The sequence below is a fragment of the Ptiloglossa arizonensis genome, chromosome 13 (assembly GCF_051014685.1).
Source record: "Ptiloglossa arizonensis isolate GNS036 chromosome 13, iyPtiAriz1_principal, whole genome shotgun sequence".
Lineage (NCBI taxonomy): Eukaryota > Metazoa > Arthropoda > Insecta > Hymenoptera > Colletidae > Ptiloglossa > Ptiloglossa arizonensis.
Window position 1 is genome coordinate 10806293 of NC_135060.1, and position 16802 is coordinate 10823094.

Genomic DNA, 16802 nt, shown 5'->3' on the forward strand with positions numbered 1-16802 from the left:
TTCAAAACTCGTATAAAAGCGTTTGTACTTTAAATCATTTTGTTTCAGAGATTTGAAAAGTAACATTTTCACCGAAGCTTTCATTTTTTATCATCTACACGCATCAATTAGAATACATTAAGAGGAACAATGATTCTTCGTTAACGGATCAGCTTCTAAGGACAGAGTTTCTTCAACCGTAAAAATATAATAATTCGTACCCTAGCACACGTAATCGAATTTCTAAACTTTGCAATTGTAACTTCGTTCTTCCATATCTGGATTCTTCACTCTTTAGACTGTGTTAACATTTTGTATCAAATTATCGTTGAATCGTCATCGATGGTAATAAATTTATCATCTTTGAGAATAATATTTCTTGAATAATCGGTTCGCGAACGTTACGGAAGTTATTTCGTAGCAATCTTGTAATTTCTTAAGCTCGAATTAATCGATGGACGCGACCAGGAATGGACAAATTCGATTACAAATTAGAGATATGCTGTGGTATTTCTCGAACACGAATAGCTCCTAGAAGGATCCAAGGACAGAAGGATTCAGCCTCCTCGAAATCCTTCAAAGCCGCGAGCCCATGTTGCGGGGATAAAGCTCGATGTAGCTACGGAGTGTTTTCAAACGCCCCGGGGATTTAATTTCCATCAAAGGCGTTCGGATTAATTCGATTCGGCGTTATCGACGGATCGACGTGCGCCGGACGTGAGCATGCATGTTTGTCGATCGTGCATATAAATTTCAATCGACCTTGGAAAATATACAGGCTGTTTCTAAACTATTGTTCAAATAGTTCAAGGGATCATCTCACTTTGAAGGTAAACGAATTTGATCTTCCTCCTTTTACATTCTCTCGATGTTCCAAATATTAAAAACACTGTGCTCGAAAGGTGACGATGAATTTTGAAAAACCAAAATCTCGTAGAAGCCAAACTGAAGTCGCTTTTCTCGAAACGACAATTTTAAAGCTGGTTAGCACGATATCTCGGGAATCGATACATTCAATGTGCGAAATTTTACCCACATATAAAGTGGATAAAGCCCAATTTACAATTCCTTGTAAAGAGTTATTCCTTGCGGCGTAAAAAACCCGATAAAGTTTGACGAAGGAATCGAATTTCTGGTTAACGTACCGTAAGTTCTTTCAATTTTCCAGTTTCCTCGTTTCTTCTTGTGTCGGACGATAGGAAAACACTTGGTGCGAACGCGAAGAATGCAAATCAATCGGTGCAGTAGTTTTCAAGGTGTCGTTTTCGCGAACGTGAAAAATATGGTTTCGGGGAATGGAGCTTTAAAGTTTCCGGCCCTCCCCGTCGTAACGCGTCGTCTTCTCCGAACTGTTATACTTTTGTGAATTCATCGAATTTCGGAGTAAAATTTTACGAGGGCACCTCGAGACCGTAAATTTTCGAAAAAGACAGGAACTGTGAGAACTCGCGAGGGATTGCTGAAAAATTTCTCAGCTAGTCTTAAAGCGCGCCAGTTTGTTCACGGTGGTTTTCGTTATCGGTGTAAAGGATGTCGTCATCGAAACGCCACTCGTGTGTATACATCGTGATCACATTGAGGGTACAAGGATGTTCGAGTCTAATCCCCAGAGAAGAGAAGCGTGTCCAATGGCAGCGTCTTTGTTCAGTCAACAGGATCGGCCTGCAATTCTGTTCTAACACGATCGTAGCTTGTGGTACAGTAACTCATAAAGATGTTGTGCTTCGTTTCCCTTGGTCTAGCCGCGACAAAGGACTGCCGATGGCCGTCCTTAACTTCCGAGCAACTCTCTCGCAAAATGGTCGAAATGAACGACCGACGCGTCCCTCGTGAGAGCTTTGTAATCCTATTAATAGTGGTATTGCTCTCGAACATTCCTCCTATCTTCTCACCGCTGCTCCTTTCTATACCTTTTCATCCTTTTCACTTTCCTTTTCGTACATTTTACATACATTTCCTCGTTTCTTCCATCTTCAACTTCAATCTTGTTCGTTTCGTTGTTCTTTCTTTACTCGGTTTGTATCCTTTATACGTCTCCTTTCTCTTTTATATTCTTATCGAGATCAAAGGATTTTGACATCGAACTTTCGAGATCAAAGCTTACCGACCTTAGAATCTCCAAGTCAGAATTTCTCTTGCCTTGGGAACTCAAGATGAGAATTTATTCTTCACTTTGGAAATTCGAGACCAATGCTCCTGCACGGCTGTTCGACCATGGAATACGTTGAGAATGCCGACGAGTATTTCAACGAATAGTATTTAATCGATTATGCAATTACTTGATGTATATTTCTTCAATTTTATGCTTTTATATTGTACAAAATTTGTATCGCCGAGTTGATTCTTGTCCGAGATCTTTTAACGAACCATACCCTTTAAAAAAGTGGTAGATATAGCCGCCTGGCTGCTGAGTGCGTAATTAAATTCGCCCAATTTTCATAGAGCCAATTTTAGTGTCTTTACTTTTAAAAATATGTCCGCGAAGAGAATGAATAGGATTATGTTCGCATTTTTTCAACTTTTTCAAGTCACCCAAACTATTATAAAATTGTACTCGTTTGAACTAATCGCAAAAAGATGTGATTAAAGAAAATTCTTTATAAATCGAAATAATTTTTACTCGATACTCTTATACATTCACTGTGAACATTTAGAAACTGATTCTCATTCGTTTGCTTCTCATTTAAGCTAAAAGCTTAATGTTTGTACTGTATGTTTATTCTTGCATAAAACTAGACGGACAATTTTCAAGTTAAATAACACATTTACGAAATTATAAGCGAGAGCGTAAGTTGTTCGTAAAAGTTCTGCTTTCGATAATAGCATTGTCAGTGACGTCACATTAATCAATAATCTGAAACTTATCGGAAATTTCGAACATTAGAGATCAATGCAATTTTCCCGAAAATAGAGAATTTCTCCGAGGCATTATATTCGTCAAATATATTGTGTGCACCATTTTCTAAAAAATTTAAAACTGGAGGATACGAATTACTCGAATTCAAGTCTGTGAATTGAGATTGTTTGTTTAAAATTTGAAGAATCTCTTGTAGTTTCATATTTCTAGTGTGTAAATATATTCAAGGATACAAACTTCTATTGGGGTAACCTCTTACTTAATTTTTGTTCAATAGGAATACTTATAAAAATACTTACTCGAGAGATTATTTATTTTCAATTTGTAACTTTTTCTCAATTTATTTCTAACGAAAAAATTGTTCTCACGCATTCAGATTTAAAGAGTTACCATTTTTGACGAGTTTCTTTTTTCGTACAAGTCGAACGAGTCGACCTTTTCGTTTATGTGAAAGTTCAACAAGTTTCTCGAACAGTAACAAGGACAAAACGACGTAACTCGGCCGCGATAGCGGATCCCATCGTACAAGTTGAAGAAACTGAATTTCACATCCTGCCAGCCGAAGAAACGGCCTTCGAGAACAAAGCTTATCTTTGGGCAATGAATGCGTGGCAGTCGCAAGATGATTTCGATCGGTTAAACGAAAAGTTCCATCGAGAAACTTGTTGAACGGCTCTACCGTGCTATCACGGATGGACGATATCGGAACAACAGTCGGCTCGAAGTGTAAGAAAAATTTACGAGTGCTCTGGTTCGAAGAATAATGGCGATTGAATTCGTGAATGTGAATGTTACGTAAAACACGAATTAAAACAGAAAAATGAAAATTCCTACAGTCATTGATTTCGATAAATATAAGAATGAAAAGAACTGATAACAAATTCCCAACTTAAGATGATTCAACAGAAAACGTCGAGAACTTGTAAACTAACTCTTCAGAAATTTGTATTTTAATCTCATAGAAGGAAATAAAACACTGAATTTATCGAAACATTTGGACACGTATACGCGCCTCTGGATATCGTTAAAATATGGTTACAAAGTTCGATATATTCACATTGCAAAAATATTCAAAGTCCATTCGAATCTTATATCTTGAAAATACTTTTTCACCATTTTGCGGACAAATATCGCGCAATATCTCGGTAACTAATAGGATCGAATAAAAATTCGATACAAAAATGTCTCTTTGAGCATCTGATTTATTCATTCGAGAAACTTTAAAAAATATTTCTTGTAGATTCTACTACTCGTACATCTACTACGTAGATTGCTACATCGTAGTAGTTACCAGAGTATCGTATTGTTCGTAACAGGGTTTGCAAAAGCGGCCTCGCGAGAATGCGATAACGAAGATATTTGAAACGCGTCGAGTGGACGTGAGCTCGCGTTCGATCACGTGAATTCACCTAAACGTGAAAGTGCCGCGATAGAAACGCCTCTACACCCTCCTGCGTCGAAGAACGATACTCGCGGTAAATCTCTTCCATTAAAAGGCGATTAAATCCGGCGCTCGGGCGTTTTATTTCGCGACGGACGATGCCAAATGGATCTCGAATCTTTAATTAAGCGCTCGTATATCCGGCAACACCGAAACAGAGACCGTGAGCGCTCATTTTTGCACGCGGAGACGTATATCAGCGGCACGAACGGTATTATTTCAATTTCCGCTAATAAAATATCAGACGCGACGTGAACGTAATTGATTGCAGCGCACGGGGTAATGCGAGAAACATTATTCGGCGGGCTATTTGCGAAATTATATTCACGGCGTGCACGCGCGTTCGTTCGGCAGAAGGGAGTCGAGAGACGAAATTTATTTTCCATTAAATTTTGCATTACAATGCGTCGATACCTGCACGCGGTATAATTGCTATGCAAATTGTCATATATTTCTCCAGGGAAACGGTGCCAGAGCGAGGAAATATAACTCCTCGTTACTGACAAGAATTGTGGTTGTTTTTATCGTGTTGACGAATCAGAACCTTTGTCGTAGTTGTTTATACTGGAAAAGAAAATTAAGATACGCCACGCGACATCTGTTCTCGCATTTTACAACGCACGGAGAATGAACACTCTTTGTTCGTTACTATTGTAATAATTTATGTATAGTAGAAACAGTAGTTTGTATAAAAATAATACAATATCTGATGCATCTTTACGGAATTTCTAAATACGCAAAAATCTACGAGAATAATTTATATTTTTCTTATCCTTACACATAATTGTATATTTCTTTCTGTTTATCTTTCCGTTTTTATTCTCTTTATATATATGTTTCCGTTTTGTACGTAATAATTCGTCTCGGTTAAGTATTCCATTACTTTCGTAACGAGAAGAATCATATTTATTTCGAAAGACAAACGTTAAGATTCGAATTAGAAACGTTTCACCCATTACACCGGTTTCAAAATTTTCTTTTTCGTACGAACGGAAAATAATATTCCTTTATGCCGTGAAGTTTAAAAGATCCTTCTGGTATCGTGAATGCAATCGTAAAAAGTATCCGCAATAACGGTGGCGAGACACCCTGTATATCCTCTTATCGTTGCCAACGTCGCGCGTTTAAATAAATTCTATGCTCATCCTTAATTCCGCGATAACTTCATAACGGTGAAGGTAGTGGTTGGAAATTTATAGCCGCTACTGTACGTAATACTACACAGCATTATTATGATTCCTCTACAATCATATAACTGTTAGCGCGTTTCCCGCAATTCTTGCTCACAGGAGAATATCGGTTTGGCTCGAGGATGCTGCACGATAATGGCAGCCCGCATCGAATACATCAATGTACTTTATTTACACTTGTATGGCACTTGTTGCGTGACGTGTTACGCGCGACTGTCGAATACGGGCTTAAAGAGGTCCCGAGAACTTTACAATTCGTGTGAAAATAAATTCTCAAATTCAATCTACGATAACAATACGTCCAATTTATAGAACGACGTAACGCATCGACAGTTTAATTTTCTTCCGTTGGTTTCGCTTTGAAATTTGAATTTTTTTCAACTGGAAATTCAACTACACGAATACCCAAGCATATTATAAATTACCGCAATTTATTTCCGAAATATTACGAAATAATATATTACGAAAGTAATGAAATACTTAACCGAGACGAATTATTACGTACAACACGGAAATATATATACAAGGAGAGTAAAAACGGAAAGATAAACAGAAGGAAATATACAATTATGTGTAAGGATAAGAAAAGTGTAAACAATAAATAACTTGCAACAGGATACAACGGCAATGAAAAACAAACTTAAATGTATACGCATCTAGGCAAGGAGGATAAGATAGTATGTGATTCGGTAAGTGGAGTAGAACCACGCTAAGCGCACAAGTGAAATGGGCTCGTATGCGGCCAGACAAGCGAAATGACACCGTATTTGTTCGAATAAGTAGAATAGTGTAGCGAGCCAGTGAAATGGGACCGTGCATGGATCGGATAACTGAAATAATATGCTATACAAACAGACAGGTATAATACAGTTATTACGTTACCAAGAAAACATAAATATTTTTCAAATACATTTTGTATTTTATTCTCTTGTCGAATGTACAGACTGTTCCAAGGTGTGTACCGCTCGACGTCATATTTCAACTACTAATTTTATGAAATAACCATACCAAAATGATGTCCCGAGTATTATTTTTTTAAATTTGTTTAAAATTATGGAAATTTATAAAAAGTGAAGTTTGATTTACGAGAAGTTGGAACGTATTTATCATTTTACGAAAATGACTTTTGTGTCACGGATTACCTCCTATTTTCAGTTCCTGGAATTATAATAAAGTAAAATATGGCTCGTATGTATATGAAAGGGTGCAGTGAAATCCTTCGCATGTCTCTCGTAATCGGAATCTCGCAAGTGGTAGAGGTAGATGCGCGGTTAAACATCTATCTAATAATAGGTGTTGATATAGCGTGAGCTGTCAGGCAAGTTGTATAGCACACGTATAGCTGAGGGATCGCCAGGCGGTATGGTTGCTGTGTGCTCAGACATCAAGCGGGTTGTGCCGACGGATATACGGTCTGGTGCCCAGCAGGAGGTAAAGGTAGACGTAGGTCAGTCGTTCATTTTAGGTTTGTCCCTGGTCAGATGTAACGTCACGGTTTCAGAAGATTTGCGACTAGATACGACGACAATTTGCCACCGAAGCCTCACTATGATAAATAGTGATTGCGTTTTCGTAAACGCAACTCTGACATCGTAGATCGCTTCCGGATAACTGTTTACGAGAATTCGAAGATTCTTGGTGAAAGTAAGTGAACTGAGACGCGTAATGTGCCTCGGTTTGAAGATGGTGATAAATGTACTTTCTCGTGAAACGGATACAACGAGTTACTACGGTTTCCCATGTTTTGAAAATTTATTCAAACGGAATGTAGTGTGTCATTCTTTCTCGACACATTTAATCTCTTCCGTTTAACAAGTTAAGAAGTACGTTACGAGATTATTCAAGCTACGAAATATATCACGATGCAATTATAATCTTATTTCAAACTCTGTAACGAGTTTCAAAGTAGATATTTAACGTTACTCTTTCAGTTATTTTGTTTACAACTGAACGTACCACGATGTAGGAACATTTGCAACGTACGAAACGTGCACATAACTTTACAGAAGCTTTTGATTACGAGAATTCTTTTCAAATCATTACTACGTACTATGTAAAATTCTGCAATAATTTATGTTACATTTAAAAAGAATAATGCATTTACGAAAGTTTCTAGTTACTTCTTTAAATACAGTTTCTACCAGAATCATACATTTTAAATAATATTTTATTTGTGTTATTAGAATTTCTACCGAAACGAAAATTTCTTCAAAAGGATCTTTTATTTATTTACGTAGTCTTGATTGACGTTTAAATAATTTTGTTAACCCCATAAAATCCCGATATTTAAACTTTCAAGCACAAAATTGAACTTGCCACGTTTGCAGGAAATATCGTCTTGACAATGGTTTGGGGAAATACATCGTGTGTAACCACACCACATACGTGTATGTGGTTGGAAATTATCGGATGTATGTAACTAGCTCATTTCGTGATTGTACATGAAATTGTAATTAATACCAGATTAGTGCGAGTAACTACAACTAGCACCAGCATGGGCAATCTACATCACAAGGCTACTCGATCAGAACGTCCTTCGAATAGCAATCGCGATTAACGATATCACAGATATTTTTTTAACTATTTAAAACATATTTTTACATTATTGAACACATTATTATATATATATTTTTTTTCGCGAGAAAAAATGTTTTATTATATAAAACGTCTAAAAATTTTGAAAAATAAAATATAAAATTGATGTACATTTCACTTACACGTATTTTTCATAAAAATCTTTTCATACTTTCATTTCATGAAATAATTTATTTGTACTCTTATTCTTAAACTCATTTATACAAAATTATAATAAAAATTCATTCGACAATGTCTCGTCAATTCCAACAAAAGTGCATAATGTCCATGCAATGAAGTATTATATCTACCCATATAGTTTGATTAAAAAGTTTTTAAAATATTCTACCATTCAACCGTTCGTTAACGCAACAAGTGTTCACACGAAAACGAGTTTCAACTTCGTATCTCGTTACCAAAAAAATTCATCAACGTGGAGCACGAACGCGAGCATAGTTTTATTCGTTGCTTGTACAAGATTTCTCACAACATTCGTACAAATGGTAAAACTACACTGTGCGCCGTAGCGAGCAACGAATCACAGTTTCCACTATTTACACGAGAATGGATCGCGGCGCGTAATCTCCGCGTATGGAAATGGAGAGGCGGCGACAGTGATTTGCATGCATCTCAATTGAACTAATTTCGTCGCGTTAATAGGTTGAGAACTACGTAAGCGAGGTCAAGCTGAAGCAAGTCGAGATCTTCAATTACAAGAAACGGTTGGCAGAATTTGAAACGTGGTACAGGCAGTAACGAAACCTGTTCGAGAATATTCACGGGAAGATGAATTCGTGCGGCAGAAGCTTGGAGCGCAGGACAAGATACGAAAATTGAAGAACAAGTTAAAGGTAGTTAGCCATCAAATCGGGCGACTAAAAGACTATATCCTGCCTAAGATAGTCATTAAAGAGACATTTCCTAAGGTAGATCTTCGTTTCTAATAAACACACTTGAACCGGAATAATTAAATGAAAAAGGAAGTACAGGGATAATTTAACAGGACGTCGACATTTTCAAACGTATTCCACATCTCAAAAGTACAAAAACTTGTTCTAATAAGAGTCTTTAAATTGTTTGCTTTTAAAATACAATTTGATTCGATTTTCAATTTAAGTTTCTTAATAAAATCCACAGGCAGAGTGTACATTTCCGTCAGCACTACTGTAATCGATATAGATATCTACCGTTTCTACAAAAATGTACTCCAGATTTTTAAACTAACAAAATGAACATTGCAAGTTGGGATAAAGTGCAGAAACAATATTAGTTACTCGGCGATTTAACGAACTAACGTTACGAAGACGCGTTCAAGTTGAAGAAAATTACTCGTAAGATTCTTCGAAATTCGTTCGACCTTCTTTATCGTGTATGAAGCCACAATAACATAGACTCGTTGCTCTATGAAAATAGATTTCTTTGCGGATTTATGGGCGTTAAAAGTTGTTTCTTCGCATTATATGAGAATATGGCAGTAAATTGATTGGCACCTCGTTGAACTCATCGTGAATTCCTCCACGGATGATAATAAATGATCATAAATGGGCTATTTCTGTCGGCTATTTCTATCAAATCATCGGAACAGTCCGTACGGCGTTCTGCCGGGTGAATTTATCAAGACCGCCTGGCGGAGGCTCGTTTAGCTCGGTTCTGGAGTAGGGAGTCTCTCTCACGCGGCCATTCGTCTTGCAGTTCATGGGAAGGTGGAGAAGCAGAAGGAAGGCCTCGAAGGTCGAGTTGCAATCTACCCCAAGGAGGTGACTGATCTGAGACGCGAGATCGAGAAGACGAAGCAGGAAGAGAAAAGTCTGAGGCTGGTGATCCAGTGGGCCAAGTCGGATATTGGACGTCACAAGAGGGACATCGATAATATTATGAACGAGCGGGACATTCTGAGCACGCAATTGTGCAAGTGGGATGGAGAGTTGAGCCTTCAAATAGGATCAAAGTCCTGCACGGCGCGATCCAACGGTACGAGCTGCAATGTAATCAGAGATTGGAAGACATCGGACCGTTGAGGCTCCAGCCGAAGAATCTGAGAACGAAGAAGGTTCTGCTGACCGAGGACATAAGATACACGAGCAACCTGCGACAAGTCTCTCATTCGAACCGTCACTTAACGAAGGAAAGACTGACGGTTACAGTGCCGATGGCAAAAGTACTCCATTGAGCATTCACAAGTGAAGCAAACTCGAGGTACCGTTTACTGTTACTACTGTTATTATCGTCATCATCGTTATCAGCTCGCATTTAACGGGTAGAAACTACTCTCTAAAACGAGAGAGTGTGCCCTCTGCAGCTAGTCTGAAAATGATCGAACGTACAGGGAACTTTGTTACGTATATAAATTCTTGATGGTGTTTCGCAGAAATTAATACGTTCCATATTTCGCCAAGAATGTTTCATTCTCGCTGCACAAAAGGGAAACGAATGTGAACCTTTGACTCGATTTTTTAAAAACGGTAAGTAAATAAAGATGTAAAATTTTAGCTACGGGAATCTACATTCAAAAGTTACCTATCTCGTCGAAAGGGTTAAGCTCGCTACAACCGGCGAAGAAATTCACGCGTACGTCGTTTCTTGAACGTTCGCGTCGTAGTCAGAGTGGGTGGCGGTCGGCCGGTATTTTAACGCTAGCAAATGCCGCGGTGCACGCGAGTTCAATGATTCAGAAGGTGATTTCTCAGTGTCTGCTGGTGGAGCTGAGCATGTACGAGGTCCAAATCGAGGTACAGGGTCGACAAGTACAGGATGACCGGAGAGATGAGCGAACCGAAGATGAAATATCCGCAGTAGAGGAAGGAAGCTGGATACGTCGAAGAGATCGAAATCAAAATCGACGAACGCGTCTGTGCTTCCGGTGGTGAACCACCGACGTCCAATGAAATTTTACGCAGGAGGATTTCAACGACACCCACACTCGGAAATTGTTTCGTCGTGGACTCCGTCCTTGGATAAGCATCTGTGGATTCGTCGAGGAACGACGAAGAAAACAACGTGTGCCTCGTTCTGTTTACAGCGCCGACGATACGGCGGTGTAATGAAAATATAACGGTGTACTTTGCAGGATTTCTGTGTATGCTTTTCCAACCCCTCTTCGAACCTATGTTTCCGCCCTGTCGTTTTTTCCGGTGTTCGTAACGTCTGTCAATATTTGCACCCGCGTGGATAAGTCCCTTTCGCGCGACAACGCAAACGCGTGTTGGTGATTGTCGCGACAGAGTAACAAGAGGGAGGGCTGGTAATTTGTTTATTCTTTTTTCCACATTACTTTTCGCAAACACGAACCGGGATATAAGAACGTTTCCGGAAAATACTAATTCTTGCTGTTTGTATTCTTATTACTCGGGGGACGATGCCCTTCGTCGATTTTATTGGTACTAGTGATACAAAATTTGAGTACAGGTGTCAGGGAGAACGAAGCGTACAAATTTTGTCATCCGTCTATCCGAGTTGTGTTCTTGGTGGATTGTGACTAATTCCAGGAGTGAAAATAATCAAAAATTAAACATTTTTGTAACTGCTGAAGACATTATCCGTTACTTTGCTATGTAATAATATGGTTTTTCCGATAATAGTATTTCATCAAAATCTCCTGTAACACATCGTTTCGATTTTCAAGGAAAGGTATGTCAATATTTATATATTTATTAATAGATTATGAAAAGTCGTTAATTTAAGATTCCTAGAATTTTCAGCAGCAATTAATTTTGTTGCTACTAAAACGTAGACTCGATTCTTCGGGTTTCTCCTTCCCCTTTCTTTATTTCCTATCATAAAGTCCGGATTATTCTGAAAATAAACTTGGCATTCGGTATATATAGTTTCCTTGACATTTGAATAAATTTCTGATACCGTGGAATGTTTTTCACGCGCGGGAGCAAGTTCTAGCGCATAAGTGTGCAAACAGAAACGAGTATGAAAAGACATCTTGTTTTTGAAACTGCAACGGGTTACGAGTTTGGCAAGAATCTGGCTTTTGCCTTCGAATTTCATGAATTTTACAAGTGGAATACATTAGACGTCTCATTTATTTAATGGAAACTTGCAATACTTTGCGATTTTATCGTGAAAAAATTAAACTCCTCCATATTTCTCCGTATAAATTACTCGAGATTCTTCGAGGACATTTTACGTTCCGTGTACACACATACGTGCATGTACAATGCCATAAAATCGCGAAAACTACGAACAAGTGTCGACAGATTTAACGATCGTTTATTAAAATGTTGCGACCTTCGGAATGTTCGATATAATTGTTCGGAGTAATTTGTTAAACAATTTCGTTTGATCGTTTTTCCGAGAGCATTTTATTTTTTTCACCGGCAGATCCACTCGATTCAAACTCTCCTTCTATTTTCAACCACAAATTGTGGTTCGCGGTACACGGGAAGTAATTGCACGACCGCAGATAAACGCCACGAGAGCGTTCATCGGCGCGTAAATCGATTGTCGTTCGAACAGACACTAAATTAATTGCACTCGACTAGATCTACCACGTGGAGACTCGAGAAAGAAGAGGAAGAAGAAAAGACGAAGCGTACCGATGTATCTGTATTTCTGGCAGTGCTCGCGATAGTTAATTCTACTTTGTTTTTATAGATTCGAAACGCTGGTGCGTTAAATTTCACGCTCGGCGAATAATTGCGGAGCGTTTACGGTACAAATTTCTGTGAAATATTTATCGGTGAAAAAAGTAGGATTGCGTGCGCGATGCATTTCCGCGGGAGCTCACATGTCGTAAACGCGATCAAACAAATTCACCGCGGTTTATGAAATATAAATTTCCGCGGAACGCGCGGCTGCCGCGCAGGCAACGTTTCCGCTCGGTTATGCAGCGAAAACGTGCCAGGAATTTCGAGGGTTTTCGAGCACGATTCTCGCTCACGAGACATTCCGAGACGTGAATCGTGGCCGTCGACTGTGTTCGTAGACTTTTTTCCCTTTTTTCGATAGGTTCAGGAAGGTCACTGGAACGCGATGCAGCAGTTTTGCATATCCCCAGTTTATCGAATTCACGATCGAGGAACACCCGCGAAGTTCTGTTACCGATTCGATTGCAAGCTTCGTACCTTCGCGCAATCAACGATATCGAGTTCTTGGAGTTCGAGAACAGAACTAACCAATGAAACATTGTAGATTACGGGACATTGAAGGAAAGAATTAATACTGGTAAATAGATGACGAAGCAACGTGTGTTTGTTGGTACTCCGATTTGTACCATTGGATTTTACAAAGTTCCTATAATTGTCTAATTCTGCAAAACATACGAAAAGTTTAAAATAAATGTAAACGTATAGGAACAACTTACGAAATGGTTAAAAATGCCAAGTTTACACAAATAATTATGCTGCATTTATATTGCATAGAAAATCCAAAGAAATGACCAAACACGTGTTTGAATATAATGTCAGATTGTTTAATTCAAGGACACCAAATCAGAAACAAAAAGCGCGATTGTAATACCTTAGTTATGGTGACATTTTTCTGTGCCACTCGGCGTTCGTTTTACGACAAAATTTTTATTGTTGGTTCGCTCGGCTATCGTTCTCGTCTGGACCAGACTGACCCGAAACACGCAAACCCGTCGTGTTTTTACATTTCTCGGAATTAAATGTCCGAAATAATTATTAATTTAGCGATGAGCTATTTTTAAAAACCGCGCGACCTTGTCGAATCTCGAATACGAACGTGTGCGTCAGGCTGTGCAGAATGCGACACAATATAAACTCTGCGAGTGTCACGAACGTTCTTCGAAATTAACTGCGGACCATTTTAATCTGCGGTGTGCTGTAACAAACGTGTTGAACGAGTAAACCATTATTTTAATTTTCATTCCATTTTCATGAATCAACAATGAATCGGTGAGACTTTTTCGCTGGAAATTAGATAAACACGACGTCGTTGATATAATTATTAGTCACACTCTGTTACGTCAAGGGAATCTCTATTCTAACCCGAACTATATTCCCGAACTTAAAGAATTTGCGGAGGATCGATAAACCGATTCATTCCACGCGTAATTTATCGATAAACTACGTCGATGAATAAATTATCGACTCACGACGACTCGAAGTCGAATCGAAGGAATCAAATCGTAATTCGGGTCGAAGCATTGAAGGCATTAAGATAATTTGGAAGATATATTTGACACGTAGAATCGTGACGTTAGATGGCTTGCCTCGAGGAGCGTTCTAACATTTTCTCTAATTCCGTGGGCAGTAGTATTTCTTTCGGTAAATTCTTTTGTGTCTTCCACCCATTCCGGAATTTCAAATTTAGGTCGAGGTATAAATGGTGCTTGTAACTCTTGGACCTAGGGGCGAAATATCGTTCCGGAAGTTGAGGCGAGCACGTAAGGTGCCGATAGGATAAGTTCATACGGACATCCTTAAAGGCACCCCGGAGGATCGACCGGATACCGAAGATTCATGCAGACAGTAATATCCTACCGCGAGAGACACCCCGTTGCTCGTAATTCTCGTACAGCCGGGGCATAAGACCAAACGAATACCGACAATAATTTATCCAAAGTCAAAACAGATATTTTACAAACGCAAATTGTACTACCTGATTTAAGGTGGACATTTATACAAAATCGAAAAAAAGGTTCGGAAAAAAATTAAGACGTTTACAGTCCATTGACTCACGGATGGGTCAAGGCAGTATTAAATTCAACAGATGCACGATTAAACTGAAAGCTTTACTAAAATTGCGGGATGTATACCGCAGAATTCTTATTTTTACGTGGGAGAAATCTTCGAAAGATTCTTCTGATTCCTTATGGAGAGTGTGGAATTCCTCGCATCCGGAAACACCGGATACGAGACCTATCCATTAAAACCTACCACAGTGGCCATCCTCGCGCGTTTTTAGGGAGGAACCGGGAACTAAAAACATCAAAACCTCTGGTACCCCCCTGTGCAGCGCGGTTATCGCACTCAATCACATTTTCGTTGTGAGGGGGCAACGAAAGGACCCCCTTCCATTTTTTTCAACGCCTGGACAAACGATGGCGGGAGAGGATCACACTACGGGGACACTGGAAGCTATGATGTTTTTAGTTCTCGGTGCCCCCTTGAAAATGTGCGAGGATAGCCACCGTGGTGGGTTTCAATAGGTTGTTCAATAAGTTTTGTCATTCGATAAAATTTATCGAGCACTATACTATATCCTTACATGTGAGTAGGTCTTGTATCCGTTATTTGCGGGTGCTGGGAATCCCACACTCTCCCCAAGGGATCGGGGGAGTCTTTCGAAGATTTTCCTCGTGTAAAAAAAAGAAAAGGGCCACAATATTCCGTCGCTAGGTTTCGTAGGGAACTGCACGAAGGGCAGCGTGAGACTCAATCTCACGATCGCCCGCGGTCCAAAAAAGAGCCAACAACACACGGTGTTCCCAAGCGGTCACCCATCCAAGTACTACCCGTGCCCAATGCATCTTAACTTCAGTGATCAGACGAGAACTGGTGGTTCATGCATGGTATGGTCGTTGACGTACTAAAAACTTAGTAATGTGCGTTATGTACACTTAATGGAAGAATATATATTACTACGAAAATCGGTAAAATTGTCTACACGTTCGAGTGGTACTCGTACTTATAACCACAAAGTGTAAACGTGTTAATTTTAACAGAAGGAGTAATTTTCAATCTTGGTTAATATTCGTGTCTTTAGCAATGAAAGTTTTTTAATATTATATTATAAATGAATCGAATTGACAATTATGCTCATTCAAAATTATAACCAATAATTATTACCGTATGGAAATTTTATAAGAGATAGTTTCTGCTTCAATTGATAAAATACACTTAAGAAGGAATTCGAACGTATTAAAGAATTTTCGCGAGGTTACGTAATTCTGTCGCGCGCAGATGCGAAGCTTCTTGAATATGTAATCGAACGTTCTTTCTATAAATTTCGATCAATGAATTCGATACTTCACGAGCGAAACGCTGAAAAGAAGTCGAGAAACCAGAATAAGAGGCAACGTATTCTTACTTCTCGAAATACCACGAAAACACTGTGACTGACGTCCCTTGAAAATGCTGCGAAAGGAAATTGACACACGCGGTACTGGGTCACATCACGTTTCGACGTTTCGTCGATCTTTCGAGATGTTACGTTGTGAGATATCAAAGATTCTGACAGTACGGATAATCCTAAACCACGACACTGTGATGGAAAGTTAATTGCGTAGGTGTAACCGGGGAAACATTATTTTTCACCGAACGTGCTATGCTGTCCGTAACTGATAAATCGGAGAAGGATAATTGTAAACTATAAATAGAAACTGTTCACATTTTCGTTGTAAGAGAGTACTATCGTCACGTTGCAGGAACTGGAGCGTAAATTATTACAATTTGCTCGTGTAGAATGTATAATTACGAATGATAAACTGAAATTGCAATTCTAATTATTACAATGGAAATAATAGAAATAAATGACAACATCGATAGAAAGAAGAAGTATCGTTTCAATTTTACGTAGAATAAATTGTAATTTCATATTTGATATTTTTGTAATTAATTATTTAGTACTTCTGCAATTTATAGTTTTTTTAGTAAGTGTATTAATCAAGTCATAATACATTAAAAGCACAATTTCAATTTTATTGATTATATTTTAATATCACTTTTACTACGCGCGATTACTATTTACATTCGAACTAATATAACGACTACATCGTTTCGCTCGCGTGTATTCCTAACATTCGTGTAATCGACATTTTTCGATTCATTGAAAAACTGTTGTGTCGCGC

At 38.7% G+C, this 16802-nt stretch overlaps 1 protein-coding gene and 1 non-coding gene across 2 annotated transcripts; one reads left to right on the forward strand and one right to left on the reverse strand.

Moving 5' to 3' along the window:
• Positions 1-6829: 6829 nt before the first annotated feature.
• On the forward strand, positions 6830-11110 carry LOC143153662 (cilia- and flagella-associated protein 58). The gene is made up of 4 exons (XM_076325082.1): positions 6830-6950; positions 7064-7111; positions 9701-10237; positions 10729-11110. The coding sequence occupies exons 1-3, from the start codon at positions 6830-6832 to the stop codon at positions 10057-10059; spliced, it is 528 nt and encodes a 175-aa protein (XP_076181197.1). The 3' UTR covers positions 10060-10237; positions 10729-11110.
• A 4309-nt stretch (positions 11111-15419) lies between these two features.
• Positions 15420-15538, reverse strand: LOC143154156 (5S ribosomal RNA). The gene has a single exon (XR_012994004.1). It is a non-coding gene; the product is annotated as a 5S ribosomal RNA (ribosomal RNA).
• Positions 15539-16802: the final 1264 nt, after the last annotated feature.